Source organism: Carassius auratus, chromosome 15 (genome assembly GCF_003368295.1).
Source record: "Carassius auratus strain Wakin chromosome 15, ASM336829v1, whole genome shotgun sequence".
NCBI lineage: Eukaryota > Metazoa > Chordata > Actinopteri > Cypriniformes > Cyprinidae > Carassius > Carassius auratus.
The window spans coordinates 9,917,722-9,940,743 of NC_039257.1; the positions used below are offsets into that span (position 1 = coordinate 9,917,722).

The window sequence follows — 23,022 nt, forward strand, 5'->3', positions numbered from 1 at the left end:
ATTATACTTGTATGGTTATGGTAATTAGTAAAGAATACAGTAAAATACCAGGTAAAAAGAATTTCTAAAAGAAGTCTACACAGAGGTCGAAAGAAACCAGCTTTTAAATGCTATTACGGGTCAACCCATTTCCCCCCACTTCTTTTAACCTTGCATTTAAAAAAAAAACAAGAAAAAAAGTTTGAATCAATGGCTTTGTTTGTATAAATCTATCTTTTGTGAAGATATTTGGAGATTTTATTGGTCTTTTCTTTTCTGTGCCCTTTAAACACATTTTGATGGGCCCTTTGATTTTTATCTAAATTTGTCATGTACAATGGTTTGGAGTAGTCTGAAATGACATCGGTGGTATTGGCTAATGGCCTAAGGTGACGAAAGTACCATTTAATTTTTGCTGGTCTTATGATCAACTGTGTCCAATTTCATCTTTATCTGATGAAGCATTAGCCATCACAGCATCTGGAATACAGCCTTAAGCCCTTGCAGTAATTACTATTGTTGTGTAGAGGTAACTTTCTCCTTAAAAAAAAGAACACATTTAGTTAGTCATCTTTGATCTTGTCGAACCTGTTCAGGTGAAATTAAAACACTCTCTTGACACCAGTAGCACTATCACAGATGTTAATTACAAAGCCTCGTATGTCATTACAGCAGCTCTGTCTAAAGGTACAAATGTGCCTGAACAAACTTGCCTGAGCATGCCAGCCTCTCAGCAAGAGCAATTTTGTTTTTAATGTCTATTCGCACTCCCCCTCAAGCAGAGTTGGCCTTTTATGGAGGGGGAATAATGGATAAGGCCTTGAATGTAATAACCATCCATTCTTCACAGAGCTATCTAAATGCATTATCACCCCAAACACCCCTCTGCTCCTGTTATATCCCCTTTTTCATTGACTGCACAAGATGTGTAATGGCTCTCAGTTCTCTATTTTGAGGTGTGGTATCTAAAGAACAGTAATTCATCAGAGTGCTGTTATGACTGCTAGAGTCTCAGCTGCCTCTAATGATGCTGTTTGAGGTGCATCAGTCTTAATAAAGCTGTGTCTGTAACCTTGTTGTGGGTTAAAGACTTTCCCATACACTATTGCATTCTTCTAGGAAGAGCCCTAAATATTTTGGATGTTATATATCAGTGTTGGGGAAGCTGCTTTAATATTATCTTCTGACACAAAAACAATGTTTTTAGAATTAATGTTTTCATTGAGATAACAGGATAAGACATAAACTGACACTAAATATAAATAGAATGTAGTAATGCTTCATATTTTTGCCGTTTTGTTTTTTTCTGCCAGACCAAGAAGAGCGGGAAACCTGGTCCTTTCCTGTTGTCTGGTTCCAGAGACAAGACTATCAAGATGTGGGATGTGAGCACTGGCATGTGCCTTATGACACTGGTGAGTCAGTCTAATAAAATTACTGCGCAGAATTTGACTTCGAGAAGCTTTATGGTTTTGTCTGAATCTGAAATGTTTTGATTGGTGCCGTCTTCAGGTTGGCCATGATAACTGGGTGCGTGGGGTTCTTGTGCATCCTGGAGGAAAGTTCATCGTGAGCTGTGCTGATGACAAGACTTTGAGGATCTGGGACTACAAAAACAAGCGTTGCATGAAGACCTTGAGTGCCCATGAACATTTTGTTACCTCTCTGGGTAAGCAGTCGTATAAACACACACTGGTTTCTGTAATGCTAATCAGATGTTTTGATGGCCAAGTAAGGGTAAAGATGCCTTTTAAAAGTGTACAGCACATCCTCGCATCCTCAGTGATTTCTCATATTAAGATCAAGTTGGTTACTCTACAAAAGGTAGTCCTGTCAGCCTTTGGCAGTTAAAAGACTGGAGGGTTCAGTGTGCTGCCAGAGTCCAGATCTTTTCAGTGGATCAAGGCACTGAAGCTCTCTAGAGATACTTGGATGTTATTCAGCCAGCTCCCCTGTAGGCTTCTGTGAAGCTTCAAACTTGCTTTTAAAAGCACTTCAGTACACAGCACTCGTCTTCCAGACTATTGATTTGAAATGATGGTTTTGGTGTGAATAGAGAACGGAGTGTTTGTTTGAGGCTTCAGGTCTCTTGACAATGGTTGAGCTTGTGAATCCTGCTATTTGAAGTGTTTTATGTATGTTTTAAAAGTTGAAATGTGTCATTTCTGTGGTATGAGCATCACCAAATGGAACAAACAAGATTTTCCCTCCTTTTCCATTGGTCCAGTGATCAGGTAGCCCCACCCTCAACTCATGCCATTGGCTGAGCTAATGCTGCCATTTTGGACTGATCACAGTTTGAGGGAAAAATTTGACATTTACACAGTATCTCATTATATAAGTAGTTTTTTTTTTTTTTTTTTTTCAAATGTTGCCAGAATTGGGCGGCACTAAGAACGACAGGGCCAATTCAGTTTGGTTGATCACTAATCTTCATATATAATATGAGTTCAATTCTGTGTGCTTACATTACTGTCTCTCATCTCTCCACAGATTTCCACAAATCGGCTCCGTATGTCGTCACCGGCAGCGTAGATCAAACAGTAAAAGTGTGGGAGTGTCGCTGATCATACCCGCAGGACCTTTCACAACACCTCCATGCTCCCCTCCACCCCCCCGGACCCCTTCTACTTCCCCCTCAGCTTCCTCCTGTTCTTCTGGATGCACTCGAACACCACGGTTCTCACCCACCAAGCTCCGGTTCAATAGCGTGTCCTTTTATGTAAATTATTCTGGATGTAGATCGAGCTATTAAATGAAAAAAAAAAGTATTCTTGCATGGTGAATCCAAAACTGTATACTGTAAATTTACATAATGTTGTCTAGAAGTACCATAGGTTTAACACAGGCTGATCTTTCTCTCAGCTTGACCTACCGAAGGCAGAAGCTGACTGGGTTAAATGTAGGGCACTAATCTGATAATTTAATGACAGAGTGATTCATTTTGTCTAATTTTTATTTAGATTTGTTTTTGTTTTGTTTTTTTCACTGTCTTAGTCTGTTTGTGCCTAGCTTGGAGACCTTTCAAGGGGCAAAGGCTACAGAACCAGCCTATAATGCTGAGGTGGAGAGTTGATCTGATCGTCTATGGGGCTTGTTATCAAAGTTATTCTGTAGCTTTGTTACATCACTTCTGGAGTGTACTTACCATTCTCTTTTTGTGGATTTAGATAACATTTAATGGTTGCATCTATGAACGTTTCATGTGTTTTGTCTGGAAACCTTTGGGAATAAATCTTTGTACGCTTGTCATGACACGTCCTACTGAGAAGTACAATCCCAGAGACATGACTTTACACTGTAAGAGAGAATTGTGCTTAATTATAGGAGTGAATTTATACAAAACTCCTGCATTCAAAAAGCCATGCTGCATAGTGGGCGTCAAGAGTGTTTTTTTTTTTTTTGTTTTTTTTTTTTTTTTGCCCTGAATCAAAGATAGCTTTAGTGAAGATTTGGATTTTGACCTCAGTGGTCAGTTGAGTCTGTCTACTCAGGAGCACTGTAACCGTTGCCTCTATGAAGCACTTGATTTGGCCCTCAACGTTTGTTGTTTGTATTCAGTTGAAGGCGTCCTGATTCTTCTTCTGTTGTTTAATGATCCTGTTGCCCCTATGGCAGTTACGCTGAGATTTGAATTCACAGAAGACATTTGATTAAAAAAATCGCAATCCTCAGTTTGGACCTTAGGTGCAAAGCATGACAAGGGCTCAAAGTTTCCTCTCATCAGGGGGATGTGCAAAAATCTGTCCTAAAAGGCTGGGTGCAAAGATTTCTATGGTGGAACGATGGGCTACACTTGATACTGTGGGAAGCTCAATCTTATAATAAATCTACAAACTTATGATCTGCCTGTTCTCTCTGTGGAGAGTCCTGATGGTGACTCCTATTGTAAAGGGATCTTCATACTGTGGACCATGTCTGAATATCCCTAAATTAACCACAGGTGCTCAAGCCATTACTTTAGCGTGATGAGTGGCACATTCTCTGCTCTATCTCTTATTAAATGTATAAATAAATACACAATGGGAAATGATTTGATAAAATCCTACACATGGAGATAAACCATTCCATATCTTTTAAGGAGAAAATATGCCTTTTGACTTAGTGCGAAGACAAAAGAAATTGAATTCAATTGCACATCCCTGCTATTGTTAGATCTTCGGTCACATCGGACCGAAAGGTTTTAAGTGATGTAAGGCTTCAAAATGCATTAATGGTTATTTTAATTAGCATTTTCATTCCAATGCAATTATATAATAAAGAATTTACTGCTTAACCATGCTACTATCAAGCAATTTCCTGTTGTGTGTGTACTGGATGTACCTACTGCTGCTGAAAATCTGATCGTGACTAGTCTGAGATCTGTACCTGTCCACATAGCACTGCTGCATGTAACCGTACTGACGATTGAGCTGTCTGGTGGGGAACAGTTGGCAACGTTTGATATCTTTTAGGAAATATATACTTAAGTATGTTGCACCATGATTGGTTAATGAAGCCAGACGCCCTACCAGATAGGTCAGCTGGCATGCTAACTGTGGTCCGCTCAGTACGTGGTTGTAGAGGCCGATCTGTGTGTGCTTGTATGAAGGAAGATGACGACTTTATTTCGCTATGGGATTGTGGCAGACTGAGCAACCCAAGAGATGAGGTGTCCATCACAAGAAAAAGCACCAGTGATGCCTCCTTGAGTTTCTTGATTTAGACACTCTTGACTGTGTAACGCAGCACAGAAATAGATTCAGATGTACTGGAGCTGTAAACCTGAAAAAAAAAAAAAGGTTATTTTGGACAAAAAATCTTGCTCAATCTCAGTCTCATCATTTGTAATTTAAACATGTATTTACATTGTCTAGAGTTTATTACCCTCCATAAGCAGCACTACTCCCTTAAGATTGGCTTTCCTCAAGACCTTAAGAAAAAGGTCTTTCTTGGTTTGACAATGATGGTGTCCTGTTTTTGTGTCCAGAGGAGAAAGTTTGCCGTTCGCAGGTCCCAAGCAATCCCACTGCTGCACACGCTGGATGGGTTCATGTACAGACAGACTTGTGGAGGTCCTGTCTGTAGCTCCATCCTCCAGCCACAGGTCTATCATCAGCTGTTACTTTGTGAATAGTTTGGAGGCTTCAGACTTCACCGCTTGAATGGGACTCTTTGCTTTTTATGGTATCACTGTTCACACAGCCAATTGTTAACAATATATCTGGATGTTATTGTTTGCAACATAATTAAAGGAAAAATATGAATGTTTTGTCTGTTTGTAGTGATACTGTTTGAAGTCAAACAGGGAAGTTACACTGGTTCCAGTTCATTACATATTCAGCACTGTAAAGATTGCACTTAGAAATTGTCTTATAGGTTACAGAAGATTTTTTTTTTCTTTTGGATGGATTTCTTTTCTTTTTTCTTTTTTTTTTTTGCAACCTATTCAATCACATAGTTTAGTTTTAAATGTGGCTAGAAAAAAATCATACAAATTCTGACAGTTATACAATCTAAAAATTGTCCATTAAACAAAATTATTAACATGTTAAGAAAACAGTAACAAATTGAAAAGAATGTGAAAATATAATGCAATAAACTTATAAGTAGATTTAACCTAACTTCAAGAAGTGAATTTTTAGGTCACAAGCTATCTTAGTTTGTGAATATAATATCTGCCTTACTATAATTTTCATTTTTCTGTAATAGCCTGTAAGCGATTTTTTTTCTTCATTTACAAATGCGTCAATATAAAGGAACTTTAATAAACACTAGAAAAAACAACGGGAAAAGTGATAAATTATAAATAATAATAAACCATTACAATAGTTAATGACATAAAATAAATTTAAATTGCATCAACAACAAAAAGTATGCTAATGGGGAATCTCGAAAATAAGCGCAAGATTTTTGTTCTTTCTGATATGAAGTTATAGGACTAACACGATTCCATGACGCCATATGTGTGCGCCGTCGCAGAATTGTTACTAAAGCGGGAACTCTGGAACGAACACTTGAACGTTGGGACAACGTGAGATTTGCCAATGACAGCCGAGAGCGCTGACCACTGAGAAACTACTGAAGCTTTCGTTCATCGGTATTTATCTGTTTTTCCGATCTATCGAAACGGTAGAGTGTCGCGTGTGCTGTTCGTTACAGATGTGTGTTTGCAGTGTGTTGTCCGGTGAATCAGTTAGCTGTTTGGCTAACGTTATACTCTCTTAGCATATCTCAAGAGATTTAGTCCTGGACACGTTTTGATATTTCACAATTTATTACATTACACACAGAGAATATGTTGTTTGTAAATCGACACAGTCTGCAATAACAGCACATTTAACACACTTTAATTCGTGCACATGCAATTAAAAGAAGACTTAAAACAACAGTTCACAAAAGGCAAACTTCTGTCGTGATTTACTCACCCTCATGTTTTTCCAAACCTGTATGCCTTTCTCCTGTGTAACAAGATGTTTGGGACAACACCAGGGACTGACAGTCTCAGTTTTCATTCACTCCCATAACACCATTTATCCACACAATGAAAATGAATGGTGACTGCAGCGGTTTTTCTGCCTAAATAATATCACTATTTGATTACGTCCATATATGTATGGAATGTGAGAGAGAATAAATAGTTTTAGTGTGGGTGTTATTTATTCCTTTGAAACTGTTTATGATTGCTGTTTGGGGTGTCATGTTCAATCTGTTTTGTTGCAGAAGTTATGGCGCTGAATAAATCCATGCATCCTCGAAACCGTTATAAGGACAAACCTCCAGACTTTGTGTATCTGGCCTCTAAATATCCTGAATTCCAGAAGCACGTGCAGACCACACTGACCGGCAGAGTGACGTAAGTCATGTTGTGTTTTAGCATTTTTAACCGTCAGATGACTTTGCTCGTGGAAGTATTACGTAAGTCATAAGACATAAAAGTGTTGTTTTGTCCAAGCATTGTAAAAAAGAAAGAAAGACTGATCTGTCTCAAAATACAATATTTTTTTTTTTTTTTGTGATCTAGACATATTTGCCTTTGAGTACAATGTGATATTGATATAGAGATCTCAGACCAAAAAATACTCCTAGTATTAGAGAATATTTGTATAGATTTTAAAGGGGTCCTATGATGCGATTTCAATTGTTTCTTTCTCTTTGGAGTGTTACAAGCTCTTGGTGCATAAAGAAGATCTGTAAAGTTGCAAAGACTAAAGTCTCAAATCCAAAGAGATATTCTTTATCAAAGTTAAGAGTCAACTACACCCTCCTAAAATGCCTTGTTCAAACACGCCCCCACATCTCTATGTCACTGTGTGGGAAGATTTGCATAAAACCGCCCAAATGTTATCACACAGAAAGAGGGTGTAACTTTTATTCTTGCTGTAGTATTGTTGTTGTCGCCGTGTTGTGGAGACACTGGGTCTCATTCATGAAACATTCGTAAATATACGAGTAAAAATGTGAGTGATTTGCATGTAAAGAGAACTTCCCGAAAACTCTTCTCCTGATTCACAAAAACTTCGTAAACGTCAGATGTGATAGTGAAATGTGTGTGTGTGTGTTAATGAATTCCAATCAGTCGTAAATGGGACGCGCGTGCACGCTCATTCTCAATTACCATAAATCCCGCCCATTAAATCCGACTGACAACTATATATGAGCATCATATTACAATTTCTCAGCTGCAGAAATTGATGTTTTATTATCAGAAGTTCATTCAAAAGGCCACGTTTTATTTTCAAGCGTATATAGTGGCGTATCAGGTCCTAAAAAAAGGAAGCTTGGCAGCATATTACAGATGCTGTTAATAGAGTTTCATCTGTTAATCGAACAATACCCGGAAGTGAAAAGAAAAATCGTATGTAATTACTATATATAATATTTTTTTCAAAATGCTGTGTAAATATGTACCCGATTATGAATTAAAATGCAGCCGTATTAATGAGCAGAACGTTCAGACGTTAAACGCACTATTTACGCGTGGCTGGGAGCAGATGTAGATTTATTTCGTACCAACTAACATTTGGAAAATACGAACGTTTTCATGAATCCGAAAATTTACGCCAGAACCACTTTACACGCGATTTACACAAAAATTCGTTCTGCTCGTGTTTCATGAATGAGACCCACTGTGTTTCATGTTGAAAGCGAAACTACTTTGTTTGTCGTTCCAAAAGAGGAAGATGTCCGCTTCATCATGCCTACTGCTTGCTGTTTGTCATTTCTCCGATCACAAATGCAGACTTGGTTTTATGTTTACACAGCGGGATACACAACGCAATGCGTTAAAAATAAATAAAATAAAACACAGTATAAGTCATTATAGTCAGTAATTATCTCCCCACTGGATGCAACAAATGCCTAATTTGTAATAAGTTTTATTGGTTTTGTCTCTTCGTGCCGGGAGACGGCATCACATTATGTTGAGGGGCGTAACATTTCCATCACACGTTTGAGGGATTCAACCAATCACAACACACTGGATAGCTGGCCAATCAGAGCACACCTCACTTTTCAGACCGATGAGCTTTGTAAAAATCAATGCATTTCAGAAAGGCAGGGCATAGAGGAGCAACAATAATGAACATTTAATGCATAAACAAATTTCATTACACCAAATACACAAAATATTTTTTTGTTTCATAAGTGTCATATGACCACTTTATCGTTTTTGAAAGAAGTCACCAAGACTTAAATTATGTGATCAAAAACAAACTGTTAAAACAGTGATATTGTGAGATATTATTACAATTTAAAATGTCTGTTTTCTATTTTTAGATATTTAAAAATGTAGTTTATTCCTGTAATGGCAAAGCTGAATTCTCTGTATCATTACTCCAGTCTTCATTGTCACACTATCCTTCAGAAATCATTCTATTATACTGATTTGCTGCTCAAGAAAAATGTATTCTTCTTATAAATGTTGAAAACCGTTGTGCTGCTTTAATAGTTTAGTGGAATGGTTGAAACACATTACATTTTTCTCAGGATTCTTTGATGAATATAAATGTCTGTATTTGATTAATTTCAAATATAAATATTTTCTAACATTTTAAATGTTTTAAATGAAATTACTGTCACTTTTTAATTTAGTGCATTCTTGCCGAATATTTTTTTTCTTGGTTTTATTTAGGGATGCACCGAAATGAAATTCTTGGCCGAAGCCGAAGCCGAATAATAATGAAATGCTTGGCCGAAGGCCTAAGGCCGAATACCGAACGCGGTGTTTCACATTTTTTCCATTTATTTTGCCAATTTTTTCACCATTACAATAATTAAATACTAAAAATTTGCTTTTTACTATTTTGTGTTGCTTTTCAGATAAATAAATCAAATAACAAATACAATTTCAAAATATTTATTTAACACTGAACATTTTGAACATTCCAGCAAATATTATACAAAAAAAGCACAATATAACTTAAAATAAATAAATTAGCAAAAAAAAAAAAAAAAGCCATCTTTGAAGCCCCCCTTCTTTAATAGCCTATGTTAGGCCTATAACTGACTGCTGAATGTAACTCTGTATGTCTACAACAACACATGTGCATTGAATAGTGCAAAAAATGTTGATGAACCCACAACAAATGAATAACTGTCCTAGACATAAGCCTACTTAGCCTACTTCTTCAGGAAAAGTGGCAGGTTCTTCTTTATGAAAAGTAGCTTCTCTGCTTTCTCACATGAAAGTCGGTTCCTCTTCTCATCGATGACATGACATGCAGCACTAAACAGTCTCTCACTGTCGGTGCTTGTGCATGGGGCAGACAAGTACCTGCAGAATAGTTGAAAATGTTATTGCAGTTTTCTGACAGTTGCTCATTTCAAAACGAACAGTGTCTTCAAGATAATGAAATGGTTGAAACCCAGTGTAGGCCTACTATTTTACTACACTGAAAATAGTAAAATTTTCACAAAATACATAATATAAAATATAGGTAGTAACACAATGTTTGTTAACATTATTGCATTAACTAACAATGAGAGCAATACATTTGTTATTGTATTTATTAAACTTCGTTAATGTAAGATAATAAAAAATACTTAGTTCATGTTAGTATAAGTGCATTAACAATTAACAAATAGGGCTACCACTTTTGATACTTTTTAATTCAAAAATTACAAATGTGATACTTAATTTTAATGCTGTATTAGTAAATGTTAACATTAAGATTAATAAATGATTTTAATAAGTGTTTTTCATTGTTAGTTAATGTTAAAAATAGAAACTACTTATAAAGTGTTACCATAATCCAAAATATAAATAAAATCTTAAATTAATTTCCCATACAAGTAGCCTTACCTGCGTGCCATCTGCGCCAGGTCGGGAAAGCGGCCTTGATTGGTCCTCCAAAACTCGAGAGGGTTATTGCTCCTGGGGATGGGGACTTCTGAGAGATACCCATCTAACTGTTGAGCGGTCGAGCTTGTCATCTGTCTTGCAAATGGGTTATTCTCTTGGAGGATCTCATCGAACATGTCAGACAGCGAGACTGTGCGCGGCTCATCTGTAGTACGAGCCCGTTTACTCTCTGCGCTGTTTTCATCTCCTGCGCTGTGCATCACCTGACCGTCTCCATCACCTAGCGGCTTTCCCAAATCCAACTCGGCCTGGATCATTTCTCGTGTGCGCATCTTTTTCCCCACATCCAAGTAATGATCTTTGTATCGTGGATCAAGCACAGTCGCGATGCAGTATAGGGGTTCTGAGTCCGCCTGACTAAATCATGTGCTGACAGCTTCTAAGAGCGCACTTTTAGTTGTTTTCACTCCGTGGTCTGTTTCAGCCTCTTTGTTTAAAAGACGCTTTAGTGCTGCAAGTAAGGGTATGACGTCTGCCACAGATGCATCAGATGAGCTTATCTCTTTTGTTATCTGCTCAAAGGGGGCGAGAAGAGAGAGAACGTTCTCGATTAACACCCACTGGTATGCGGTGAATGTCGCTGGCAGGTCATGATCTGCTATGTATGTAGCCAAGACTCGCTTTTGCGCAAAAAGGCTTTCCAGCATATAATATGTACTGTTCCACCTTGTGCTCACATCTTGTTGGAAACGTTTTTGTGGCATTCCGAACTGTTCTTGGATAGATTGTAGGCGCGCATAGGCAAGCGGTGAATGTTTAAAATGGCCAACAATTTTCCTGCCTATAGCTATCACATCTGCTATACTGCGCTGACTCAACAATCCCTCGTTGACCGCCAGTTGAATTGTGTGTGCCATACACCGTATGCCTTTCAGATTGCTATCTTCCATGGCTTTAGCCATATTTCTTGCGTTGTCACTGACTACCGCGTGCACTTTAGATCGGTCAATACGCCAAGTGTCAAACATGTTGGCGAACGCCTCGGATATGGCTACAGCTGTATGGGACCCTCTAAATTCTTGTGAGTGAAGCACAATCTTTTGTAGCTTGAAATCTGTGTCGATCCACTGCGCAGTTAAACTCAGCATACTAGTGGGGCTCACATCCGAGCTCCAAATATCAGTCGTGAAGCTGAGGGCTGCAATATCTGTAGCCAAAAGCTCATGGACGTTAGTTGAAACGACGTTATACATCTCAGGTAAGCACACGTCTGAGAAATGCCGTCTACTAGGGATGGTGTAACGGGGCTCAATATGGTCTATAAGCCTGCGAAATCCAACATCCTCTACAACAGAGAATGGTTGATCATCCAATGCGATGAATTCCATTATCCTTTTAGTAATACCTTTAGCTTTGGCACTGTCATTGGCAAACTTTTTTGCCTTTTCTAAGAAGTCAGCCACAGATGGAGTGGGTGTCGTAGGACTGGGAGCTGCTTTTCTTTTCGCTGCTGCTGTTGCCGTAGCCGCCGCCGTGTCTTTCTCGTACTCTGCATGATGTTCGGGGTGTCTTGATTTTAAGTGATAAATTAAACTTGAAGTGCTGTACGTTTTTGCAGATGCACCCCCTCTGGACAATTCTGCAGAACAATGTCTGCAAACGGCCGTTTTTGCCTCTTTCTCTGACACTTTAAAGTGCTTCCACACTGCTGACATGTTTGCTCCATAAAGCGCGCGCCTCTCACTCTACGCGGGTTATTTGATTGCGTCATTAAAAACGTCATTGTTCGGCAAAATTTATTTGGCCTTTTTACTTATTCGGCCGAACACCGAAAGTGCTTTTTTTGGCTATTTTCGGCCGAATAATTTCGGTTGCCGAACATTCGGTGCATCCCTAGTTTTATTTTATTTTTTCTCCAGACACTACATTGACAAAATAAATTTGACACATATAATATTGAATAAACTCATTATGACAAAAAAGTTGAATAAAAATATTCACACACTAGTCATTAACAGAGACACAAAGAACATGCAGGATTCATGTAGTGAAGCTACTAGTCCGTATCGCGATTTGATTTAAGAATAATTTTGTGTAATTCATTCAAAATTTGACGAATTCCATGACATTCCGCGTTAAACTGTGAATTAGGTTTTTATGACTGGATTCCGTGATTCCATCCACGTTTTCCACTTCACAAAAATCATTGGGCCCTAAGACACTATTTGACACTTTCAAATGAGAGTAAATGAACCGGACACGCTTGTTTATTCTCCGCACATTAACTTTATCTCGAATCTTTTTCTTGAAATTTAGCAACTTTTTACTTGTAATCTAACAAGTTTTTTTCTCAACATTTTATTTAGACTCTTTTTCTAAGTTTTTTTTCTCATAATTTAATGAGTGTTTGTTTATACTTTTTCTAAAAATTTAATATATATATATATATATTTAAATATATATATATAAAATATATAATATTTAAAAATTCCAGTACTGATTAAATCCCACCCTACACATTTTTTTTCCCTTTATCATTACATAATAATAACATCATAACATTACAAAGGCCATCTTTTAAAATGCCAATCACTTTATCACATCAATGTTCCTAAGAAATAAATGAATATAAATTTTAGATAGTATTCAATGCTCACAAACTGGTATGTTGATGTCTGCTAGATTGCATGTAGTCTCAGAGGAGTCAGTCAGCAGACTTCTGCTTTGGCTTTGTAAAGGGAGATGAGTTATTTGTGGATCAATAATCACATTGGCGCAGTACTTTAGGCCTGTCCTATTGAAGCGGCTGCTATGATTGGATGAGCTTCCTGCTGTGACTGTCGATACTCGGCAGCGCATCCAGAGCTCCAGGGGAGGGACGCAGTTCGTGCTGTTGTCAGAAAATGAACTTGACATGCAGCACTTCTCTCTGGGAAAATTGCCTGTGTTTTTTCCCCCTCTTTTCAACGTCTTTCATTTTTTTTAGCCCCACTTGCAAGATTAGTTTTCGGTCTAATGGGAATCATCTGAGCAAACGCCCTACAGTTATATGTCTGAGGCTGAACATCTTGGGTGTTTTTTTTTTTTTTTTGCCAAGTCTCCATATTTCCAGTCAGTCCCACTTGGTTGTGCACCATTACCGTTGACCTTGCCAAGAGGTGTGTGCTTCTCTCTCGCCACGGAGCGAAACGTCCCAAAGGCATCAGAGTGTAGTGCATGCAAATCAACCGCTGTGCCTACAGGGTTTAGCTTAAAGAAACAGCGCAATGTTCTGCTCAGTGAAGTTTTGACAGGAGCAAAGGTCTCAGCCTCTGGGAGTTTAACGCTTGAGGTGCCAGAAGCCAGTATCTCAGATCTCTTGGGTATTCTTCTGTTTTGTACAAGCTTAGGTTTCTGGAAACTCTTCAGTCTTAGCCAAGCCTGAGGATTTGTATAAAAGGCTCAGTTTTTACAGGCGCAGCCTCCATCATTATTTTACTGTTTTGGACCCATTTTGGCATCTGAAAGAAATCCTGTGATTATGCATGCATGAGAGGAAGCAGGAATCTCGGATGCGAATCTTTTTGATACTGGGATGTTTCCTGCTTGTATCTGTGGGAAAGCACTGCAGATGTGCACTACAGAGCTGTGGAGTGGCAGGTGGAAAGGGGCACAAAAGCATCCTGAAGTGGAAGAATGCCTCAAGTGTTTGAGAGGTGGTGAGCAGGAGATTGTAATTGGGACACAGTCAGACGGTGTGTGTGGTTGTGACGGTGACTCTGTTTCAGAGTATTGTCTCTGATTGTTGACTTTTGATCATCATTGAACTGAGAAAGGGCATTGATGATTGACTGACCAATAGGGGTTTTTCTATTGCGAAGATGTCAGTATCTGGAGATCAATGTAGATGAAGAAAAGATTATGAAATTTGATTACGAAATAAAAACGAAATCGATTATGAAATAAATTACACTGGCTATAGCTGACGGTAGCCATCCACTTCCATAGTACTTCCAATCTGCTGAACACAGAAGAAGATATTTGGAAGAATGTTGGAAACCAAACAGTTGATGGTAGCTATTGACTTTATATAGCTTTTTTCTATACTATGGAAGTGGATGGCTACCGTCAGCTATAGCCAGTATAATTTATTTCTGTAATGCAAAGCTTTACAAGCTTTAATTTAGATGTGATTAATCCTTTGACAGCACTATTTTAAATAAATAATATTTTGATTTTTTTTTACTGTGTCATTCACATTTTCTGGCTTTGAATGATGCATGAGACGCTATGTCGTTGTATTCGTGTGTTGAGTTATACTGTTGTTTGTATTGTTGAATATAATATCACAAAGAGAGCTGTAGATGGCTCGTCTTCCCTCGCCCAAAGCAACGATCTTGTCTGGTCACGTCACATTTCCTCAGCAGGAGAAGTCATTATAGCATGACACAGAGAGAGAAAGAAATGTGTGCTTCAGAGAAGCAGAGGAACAAAAGACAGCTGGGTTTAGAGAGGTGTGTTGATAGCCCCAGACTATATTGACGTCTGTGCACCTGGAGAGGCTCAGCTGATAGCATTAGTGTGTCCATCTTTCTGCTGGCTTTTCTCTCAGGTGTGCTGCTAGGTCTGGTCTGAAAAGAGACCCTTTGATTCCTAATGATGGTTTTGAAAATCCTAACAAGGCCCCTGGAGCTGTTCGCCTCTGTGGTCTAATTAGCAGGGCTGTCCAGCCTGTCCACCACAAACTCCCTCCTCGGTTAGCGTTTCTTCTTCTTCTTCTGGTCCACAAATCTCTGCTTTGTCATTTTGCTAGTGCATATATAGAGCATTCAAATGTCTCCTTTATCATTAACTCTGTAAATCTATGTTGCCATATGAATAATGATTTGATGTATTTCTTGTTTATCAGTCTATATTGGATATTATATATTAACTGATATTGAATATTTAACTGTGCATGATTAATTTGAATTTTTCTAAATTTTATCACTTTTGCTGTATTCTTCAAGTTAATTTTTAAAATACTTATTTAATAACACTGTTAAATGTATCTTTAGCAAATGTCAAAATAAAAAAAAATGTATACTCTACATATCCTTTCAATGAATACATTTTAATTCTAACGTTTTTGATATAAATATTTGTAATAAATATCGAACTTAACAAAAACAAAACTTTTGAAATGTTTTACTGTACATGAATCTAGAATATATAGAAAATAGTTGCATTTCAATAAATTAGAATGTCGTGGAAAATTTCATTTATTTCAGTAATTCAACTCAAACTGTGAAACTCGTGTATTAAATTTACTGCACACAGACTGAAGTAGTTTAAGTTTTGGTTATTTCAATTTTGAAAATTTTGGCTCACATTTAACAAACCCACCAATTAACTATCTCAACAAATTAGAATACTTCATAAGACCAATAATTTTTTGTTTTTTTTTGTGAATTGTTGGCCCTCTGGAAAGTATGTTCATTTACTGTACAAGTACTCAAAACTCATCTGCATTTTTGGGTCTCTTGTTTCTCATTTCCTTTTGAAATGAATGCCACGGATAACAGGCAGGACGAATGTATTCAATATATTGGTAAAGACGAATATTTCTTTCTGATGATTTATTGGCGTTAAGTTATGTGCAGAATGACAAACAGGAGTGCAACATTCTCGAAAAACAATAAGCCGAGTGGACTGCCATAACAATGCAAAACATTTACTGAGGGCTTCAACATGGCTGTGTTTTTATGATTAGAAATGTCAACAACAACAAAAATAATCACATACAGCGATTCTAGCTCGAATCAGTATCTGTATGCATGAGACTGTCTGAATACCGGCAGAATTCACATTTCTGTTGTAAAAAGAGAAACGCTGTGCAGAAGTATTATTTGCGGTTATGCGTGTGTCCGAAGCTGCAGTTGCTGTGTGATGTGTGTGTAAAAAAAAGAAGGTTGTTAAAATCAATTTCCTATTTTTGTTTTCGCAACTTGTGTTGGTTGGTCCAATCGATTTGTGCAATAGATTTTCGAACATAAAGTGACAGTCGACACGGTCACAGTTTTAGACTAGACGGGAGAAGGGATGTGAAAAGATCTGGGCACAGTTTTCCAGAACTTTGTGCCAAGTTGAAGAGGTGTCGAGCTGTTTTAATGAATTTTTTAGATGTATTATGGTGTCTGAACACGTATGACTTTGAACAGTGACTGCAAACATTTTGTTTACTGCAGCCGCAGCCATCATTACCAAGCGCGAACCGTTGACTCTGACAGTGAATGAGAGGAGACGAAGCGAACGCTCAGGCTGTAGTGTGACATCTGTGTAAACATAGATGATGCCACAGGGTTTTTTTAAAAGAAAGAACGTAGCCTTGTTCGTATGTAGGCCCTAGGAAATTTATATATAAGTAATTTTACAATACTTACTCAAATATAATTAATACTATTTTGTTGCTTTTGTATTATTAGTTTGAAGCGGAAAAAAAAAATTGGTCTATCTTAACACAAATGTACAACCGGACTAAAAGCAAAGAAAAATTACAATAATTTAGTCTGTTCTAAATTGAAAGGGTCGGTCGGGTTAAGGATGGCCTTACATAAGATATTTTGGCTGTGGTGCTGTATATTCAGCTGAATAGTGGTGTTTTTTTGGACCAGTGGTCTGTGATTTAGAAATGTGGTGCATAAACACAAGATCAGCTCAGATCCTCATTTGTTCCTCATGACTTATGCATGATTGATCGCTTTGATCAAGCCAACAACGGCCACGTTTATCCAGGTGGATTAAGTTAACACAGATCTGGGTCAGATGCAACCATAACCAGGACATTTTGAAGTGACCACATTGGTCTTAACTGTGAAAGAGGCTTTGTTCAGTTACATTTAAATAAAAATGTTTTACATTCTTTTATTTTATATATATCTGTTGGCATTGATTGCTTAAGAATTGTTACATGCGGCATTTCAGCGCAGGGCTCCGTGTCTTTTTGATCAGGTGAGCCATGTCCATTACAAATGTCTGAAGTTATTTATGGCTCGTGTGTGTGCAGTACATGTGTGTTTGTGTGGTCTGACAATCTCAGCCTCATTAGGAGGAAATGACATTGTTTACATGTAAATTAATTCTGCAGCAGGTGTTAATTGACACACATTTGCATATTTTGTTCTAATATAAAACTGTAAATCTTTGTGCCATCTGCAGCAGGTGTACGTATTCGCTACTGTCCCAGACTCCTCATCTCTCTCTAAACACTTTCTCTCTCACACGCTTTGTTTGATTATGCTCTGATTGCAGTACTAGCTTAGTGAATTCTGCAGTCAGATACAAAGCACTGCACCATGTTGCTGACGTTATTGTTAACAACTTTCACACACGCACACAATATATAAAATACATGATGATAAATATAAAAATCAATACACAATACCTATATAAAACACTATTTATTTACACGATTGTAAATTCACTACATTCACTATATAAAATAAAATTCACTGGATGAAAAAGTTCGTGCGAGCGGCCGTTATCAGATTTGGAAGTCCCTCAAAAGGCCTGTTGCCTCGTTCGCGGTTGTGGCTTCAGTCGAGTTCAATGGGGCGCAGTGGTTTATGGGATGAGTAGTTCCTGCGCTCGAAATGAAAACGTGTACACAGTCTTGTACCTTTGACTTTTTTTGGATTTTCTCTTAATTTTTTCACTCGAAATGATATGTTATATGCTTATGAGTTCAGCCGTAGCTGGTTATCCTCACACATGCTCTAAAACTCTTTAGATACGGATTTCTCCGAAAGTCAATGGGAGAAATGAATGGGAAATTTACTTCCAGCACCAGAGCTCTCTCGGGCTGTGGGCGGGACTGTGATGCTCTATAACCCAAACGATGTAACAGGCATCGCCCCTGACACCTCCGAAGAAGAAAAAAACACCAACTTATATGTTTATGTTAGGCTACTCAGTCAGGCGCTCGCTCACTCGGTACGCGCTGAAGGCTCGTTGCAAAATGGCCAATGCGTTTAACAGACCAGAAATAGAAGATCCTCCAATAACCAACAGGTCTGGTTTTGGGTGCACTTTGGATTCCCTTTAAGCTATAATGGTGATGGCAAGAGAGTGGTGGATAAAAAAAACAACGGTATGTCGCATCTGCTACATGACAATAGGGTACACCAGCGGGAATACTTGAAACATGTCAACTCATTTACACCGACATCACCTTATTGTGTCAGTATCTGGGAAAAAACGAAAAAAAAGGAGAAACATACACGCAACATATCCCCGCAGCATTTAGACACCGGTACACCATTATAGCTTACAGGGAATCCAAAGTGCACTCAAATACCAGACCTGTTGGTTATTGGAGGATCTTCTATTTCTGGTCTGTTAAATGCGTTAGACATTTTGCAACGAGCCTTTAGCGCGTGCTGAGTGAGCGAGCGCCTTAGGGGCCGTTCACATATCGCGCCTAAAAACGCATGGAAAACGCTTGTCGCGTATTTCTCTTCCTTTCCAAAGCGCTCGGGCAGAAGCGCTCATGAGGCGTCTGTCTTTGCTAAGCAACAATGATTGTCTCTACAGATTTTTGGTACATGAAAGCCAATTTGCATAATGTGCACACTATTGCAGAAATAGTCCGTTTGGTATATTAGTATCACATTTAGTCTCTCTCATCTTCCTGCAATACGTCTAGAGATTTGCCTAAAACCTAAGTGATCTGGTATTTAACCAAAACTTCACAAGTTAGTCCTAATTATCATTTGCTTCTCCTTTTCGTGGTTCCAGACTCCAGACATTGCCATGCTGTTAGATAAGCTTCCTCATATTACTTTTCTAAGTCTCTCATGCCACAATTTTGAGGATAGGGTTAATCTGGAAAGAGACACTCACTGAGAGGGATGTGGGTACGACAAGGAATCCGCTCCCCCATCATTTTTCCTCTGCTGCCACTGGAGGAGAAAGATATGAAAGGAGAGGAAAGATTTGGGGCACAGATGTCATTCAGAGAGAGATTGGATTAGAAGGCATGAACCAGAGAGACGACATCCATCAATGGCTCGTGGATGACCTGGAAGAAACTAGGGAGCATTAAAAATTCAGAATAGCCTATAGTGTGACATTGTGAAACCCCCAAAATAAAAAAGTCTGTCATTTTTTACCCAATATTACTGTTACAAACCTAAACTTCTGTTCAGAATTTTGGGATTGGTAACTGTGTGTGTGTGTTTGTAAAGCGGTCTCTTATGTTCTCCTAAGCTGCATTTATTTGATCAAAATACAGTAAAATCAATAATATTTTTCAGCAGCCATTACTCCATTCTTCAGGGTCACATGATCCTTCAGAAATCATTTTAATATGCTGATTTGATGCTCAAGAAGCTATTATTATTAGTTGTAAACCACTATGCCGCTTAATATTTTTTTGGGAAACGGTTGTTCTCTTATTCTTTTAGTATTCCTTGATTTTATAAAAAGTTTGAAAGAACAACATTTATTTGAAATAAAAAATATTTTGTAAATGATAGTGTTTTTTTTATTTATTTATTTTTTATCAATTTGCATGCTGGCACGGAAGAGAAGAAATTGTTGAATACAATTTTCTTTTTTTTTTTTTTTTTTTTTTTGCACACACAAAAAATATTCTCTTACCTTTATAAAATTACGGTGGAACCACTGATTGCACATTGACTATTTTATCAATTGTTTTTATTCGACATTCATAGTATTTTATATGGAGATTTGAAGATATTTTTGTGTGTGTGTGTGTTCCATTTAAAAGAGTAAGAGCATAAAGGTTTAAAATGACATGATGTTGAGTAAAACATGACAAAATAGATTTATTTTTGTGCATACTATCCCTTTAATTTGATTCTGTAAATGATCTCACTGTAGTTTCTAGCTGCAGTAAAAGTAGCATTAATCTCTGCAGCCTGGCAGACAGTGAATTGCATTATTGATGCAGTGGAGGGCTGTCCTGGGTGAGGGTCCTCTGCTGAAATGTTGGGCATAATTGTGGGGTTCAGCCTCAGCTCACTTACAAATGAGATATGGGGACACGGAGGGGGGCGTCTCACATCACTCATCTTCTCTGCTGCCTGCTACAGGTCTAATCCTAATTTTAAACTTGCACTCCCCTAGTTGGGGTGTCACTTTTTGAAGCATGACAAAATTAACCATTAGCTTGTCTTAAAGGAATAGAGCAGCCAAAAATGCAAATTGTCATCATTTATTCACCCTTATGTCATTATAAACCTGTATGACTATCTTCTGTAAAACTGAAAAAGGAGAAATTTAGCAGAATGTCAAAGCTGCTCGTTCCCATACAGTGAATGTCAATGGTGACCACGATTGATACAGGGATAATGAAAATCATAATTTAATAGGGCTGGGTTAAAAAATATTTCTCTATTTTAATCGATTTTCATTTTTATGAAAAATTATTGATTGGACCCATAAGTCTAGCCTGTTTTTAGTTAATTAATGTAACATAAATCACTATAAGCTTTGAAACAACAAAAAGTTTTCGATTTCAAATTCTGTCCATTTTATCACAGTTTTTAAACAAATGCTGTTTTGGCGGTTTAATGTGGAGTGTCAAATAGTGTTGTTTTCGTCAACGAAAATTATGACTAAATATCGTCGTCAACTAACCTCTATCACATGACAAAACTAAGACGAGACGCAACGTAAATGCTGGTCATGTGACAATGACTATAATTAAAGGGGGGGTGAAATGCTCGTTTTCACTCAATATCCTGTTAATCTTGAGTACCTATAGAGTAGTACTGCACCCTTGATAACTCCAAAAAGTCTTTTAGTTTTATTATATTCATAAGAGAAAGATGGTCTGTACCGATTTTTCCCGGAAAAACACGACCGACTGGAGGCGTGACGTGTGGGCGGAGCTAAAGAATCACGAGCGCCAGTAGGCTTTTAGGTTGAGAGCGTCTGGAAGCTGTGACACCGTGAGGACAAAACCAACCAAAACAAACCATGGCTAACAGTCAGATTCAGCGTATATTTATGATCCAGAATCAGATCCAGAGGCTGAAACAAGAGCAGCATCAGCAACAACGTCTCTATGTGGTATGTACTGAAACTGTATATATTTGCTTAGCGGTTTTGGAAAATGACTAAGTTCCACTTTGTTGTCTTTTTTTTTTTTTTAAGCTGTACATGTGGAAAGTGCAGTTTGATGACAACATCGCATGTTGTTTACTTGATGTGCTTACACGCTGATAGCTAAGTTAATAACACAGAGATATTTGAAGCAGTTTTACTCACCGCCTGTGGTTCCAACACACGATCGTGACCCTTTTGCGTTGGGACTGCATTATCCTTAAGAAATAAACGATGTGCAAATCCGGCGTCAAACTGGGCCTTGTTTGTAAAACAAGCATCTTCGAAATGCAGGGAACAAACACAAACACTTGCACAACTCAGTTGATGCTCTGTAAAAATAAACTCCATCCACTGGTCCCTTAATGCTGTTTTTTCTTTGGTAATCTGTGCAGGGTTGTCTTGCCCTGGCAACCAAAAACACACTCCTTTTGTGACATTTCGCGACACTTTCGCTCTGATCAGTGAACGGTCCGTTGTGCTCTCATTGCTCTGCTATACGGGAGCGCGCGCTCTTCCGGCAGACGTGCCTTAGGACCCATATAAGGAAATTCCGCTCCATCTAACGTCACACAGAGCCATACTCAAAAAAAACTTTCCGAAACTTGTGACAAACCGGAAGGAGTATTTTTGGACTTAGTATATTATGAACTTAATTTTTGAAACTTTGTCCATGTTTAGCATGGGAATCCAACTCTTTAACAGTGTAAAAAACTCAGTATGCATGAAATAGCATTTCACCCCCCTCCCTTTAAATGTATAATGCAATATTGTTGATGAATAAAAAAAGGACCAAATGTGATTTACAAAATAAAAACTAAATGTGCTAAAATGTCTTCATTTTCGTTGACCAAAACAAAATGTGATTAGCGTTATTTAGTCTCGTTTAGTTGCGTTATTACTATTATTTTGCAGTATTTCTGTTTCCTGTGTCTCACTTCAGGGGCTGCATCAGGTCGCACTGTGCAGACACGGGGACATCACTTCCTCAAACCCCACTCGTGGCATAATTTATAAGACAACAAACAAAGTTAAGTCTGACACAGAGAAAGGGACTGATGTTTGTACTTCTAACATGTTTGGTAGGTAAAATAAATATTGTAACAATAATATAATAAGATAACCTTTGGTTTTCGTCTATACTACTAGGTACTTATACTATATTGACTGGGTTAAATAGAATTGCATTACTAAAAAGAGACTAAAATACAGTTGACTAAAATACAATTGACTAAAACTAGACGCAAATAGTCATGGATAATTCTGACTAAAATACAATGCTCAGACTTTTAGTTGACAGAACCTTGACTCAACTCAAAAGAGTATGAATGTGACTAAAATGAATAAAAACTAAAATGAAAGCTACACACAAAGACTAGACTGAGCGTCACCATTCACTTTCATTGTAAGGAAAAGAGCAGCTTGGATATTATTCGAATCCTCTTCATTTGTTTTCCACAGAAGAAAGGAAGTCAAACAGGTTTGGAATAATGGTATAAGTAAATGATGATAGCTTATTGTAAATGATGTAACTGCAGTTAGTCTGCTTTCAGAAACCTTCCTCAAATCTCAGAGGTGAAAGTCCTCAGGATATTCGGCGGGCTTATGTTTACAGCAGTGTTAAGTTGAAACGAGATCCTGGTCGACTAGAGATTTGACGTGCTGACAAAACC

General features: G+C 37.9%; 3 protein-coding genes across 4 annotated transcripts in view; 2 read left to right on the top strand and 1 right to left on the bottom strand.

The window, feature by feature from the left end:
- The window catches only part of LOC113115018 (lissencephaly-1 homolog A), a 37,530-nt gene extending 32,308 nt beyond the window's left edge, over window positions 1-5,222 (top strand). Inside the window, exons 9-11 of the mRNA XM_026282213.1 lie at window positions 1,293-1,394; window positions 1,492-1,648; window positions 2,473-5,222. Of these exons, the coding sequence (XP_026137998.1) occupies window positions 1,293-1,394; window positions 1,492-1,648; window positions 2,473-2,546 (333 nt within the window). The 3' untranslated portion in view covers window positions 2,547-5,222. The remainder of the gene's footprint in view (window positions 1-1,292; window positions 1,395-1,491; window positions 1,649-2,472) is intronic.
- A 691-nt stretch (window positions 5,223-5,913) lies between these two features.
- Window positions 5,914-23,022, top strand: part of mettl16 (methyltransferase 16, N6-methyladenosine) — a 32,275-nt gene continuing 15,166 nt past the window's right edge. The window contains exons 1-2 of one of the 2 annotated variants that reach the window (XM_026282214.1): window positions 5,914-6,058; window positions 6,682-6,814. In XM_026282214.1, the coding sequence (XP_026137999.1) occupies window positions 6,687-6,814 (128 nt within the window). In that variant the 5' untranslated portion in view covers window positions 5,914-6,058; window positions 6,682-6,686. The remainder of the gene's footprint in view (window positions 6,059-6,681; window positions 6,815-23,022) is intronic. The other variant, XM_026282215.1, reaches the window with a different exon arrangement.
- On the bottom strand, window positions 9,411-12,085 carry LOC113115020 (zinc finger BED domain-containing protein RICESLEEPER 3-like). The gene is made up of 2 exons (XM_026282216.1): window positions 10,262-12,085; window positions 9,411-9,733 (listed from the first exon to the last, which is right to left on the bottom strand). Exons 1-2 carry the CDS (start codon window positions 10,591-10,593, stop codon window positions 9,580-9,582), a joined length of 486 nt encoding a protein of 161 aa, XP_026138001.1. The 5' UTR covers window positions 10,594-12,085; the 3' UTR covers window positions 9,411-9,579.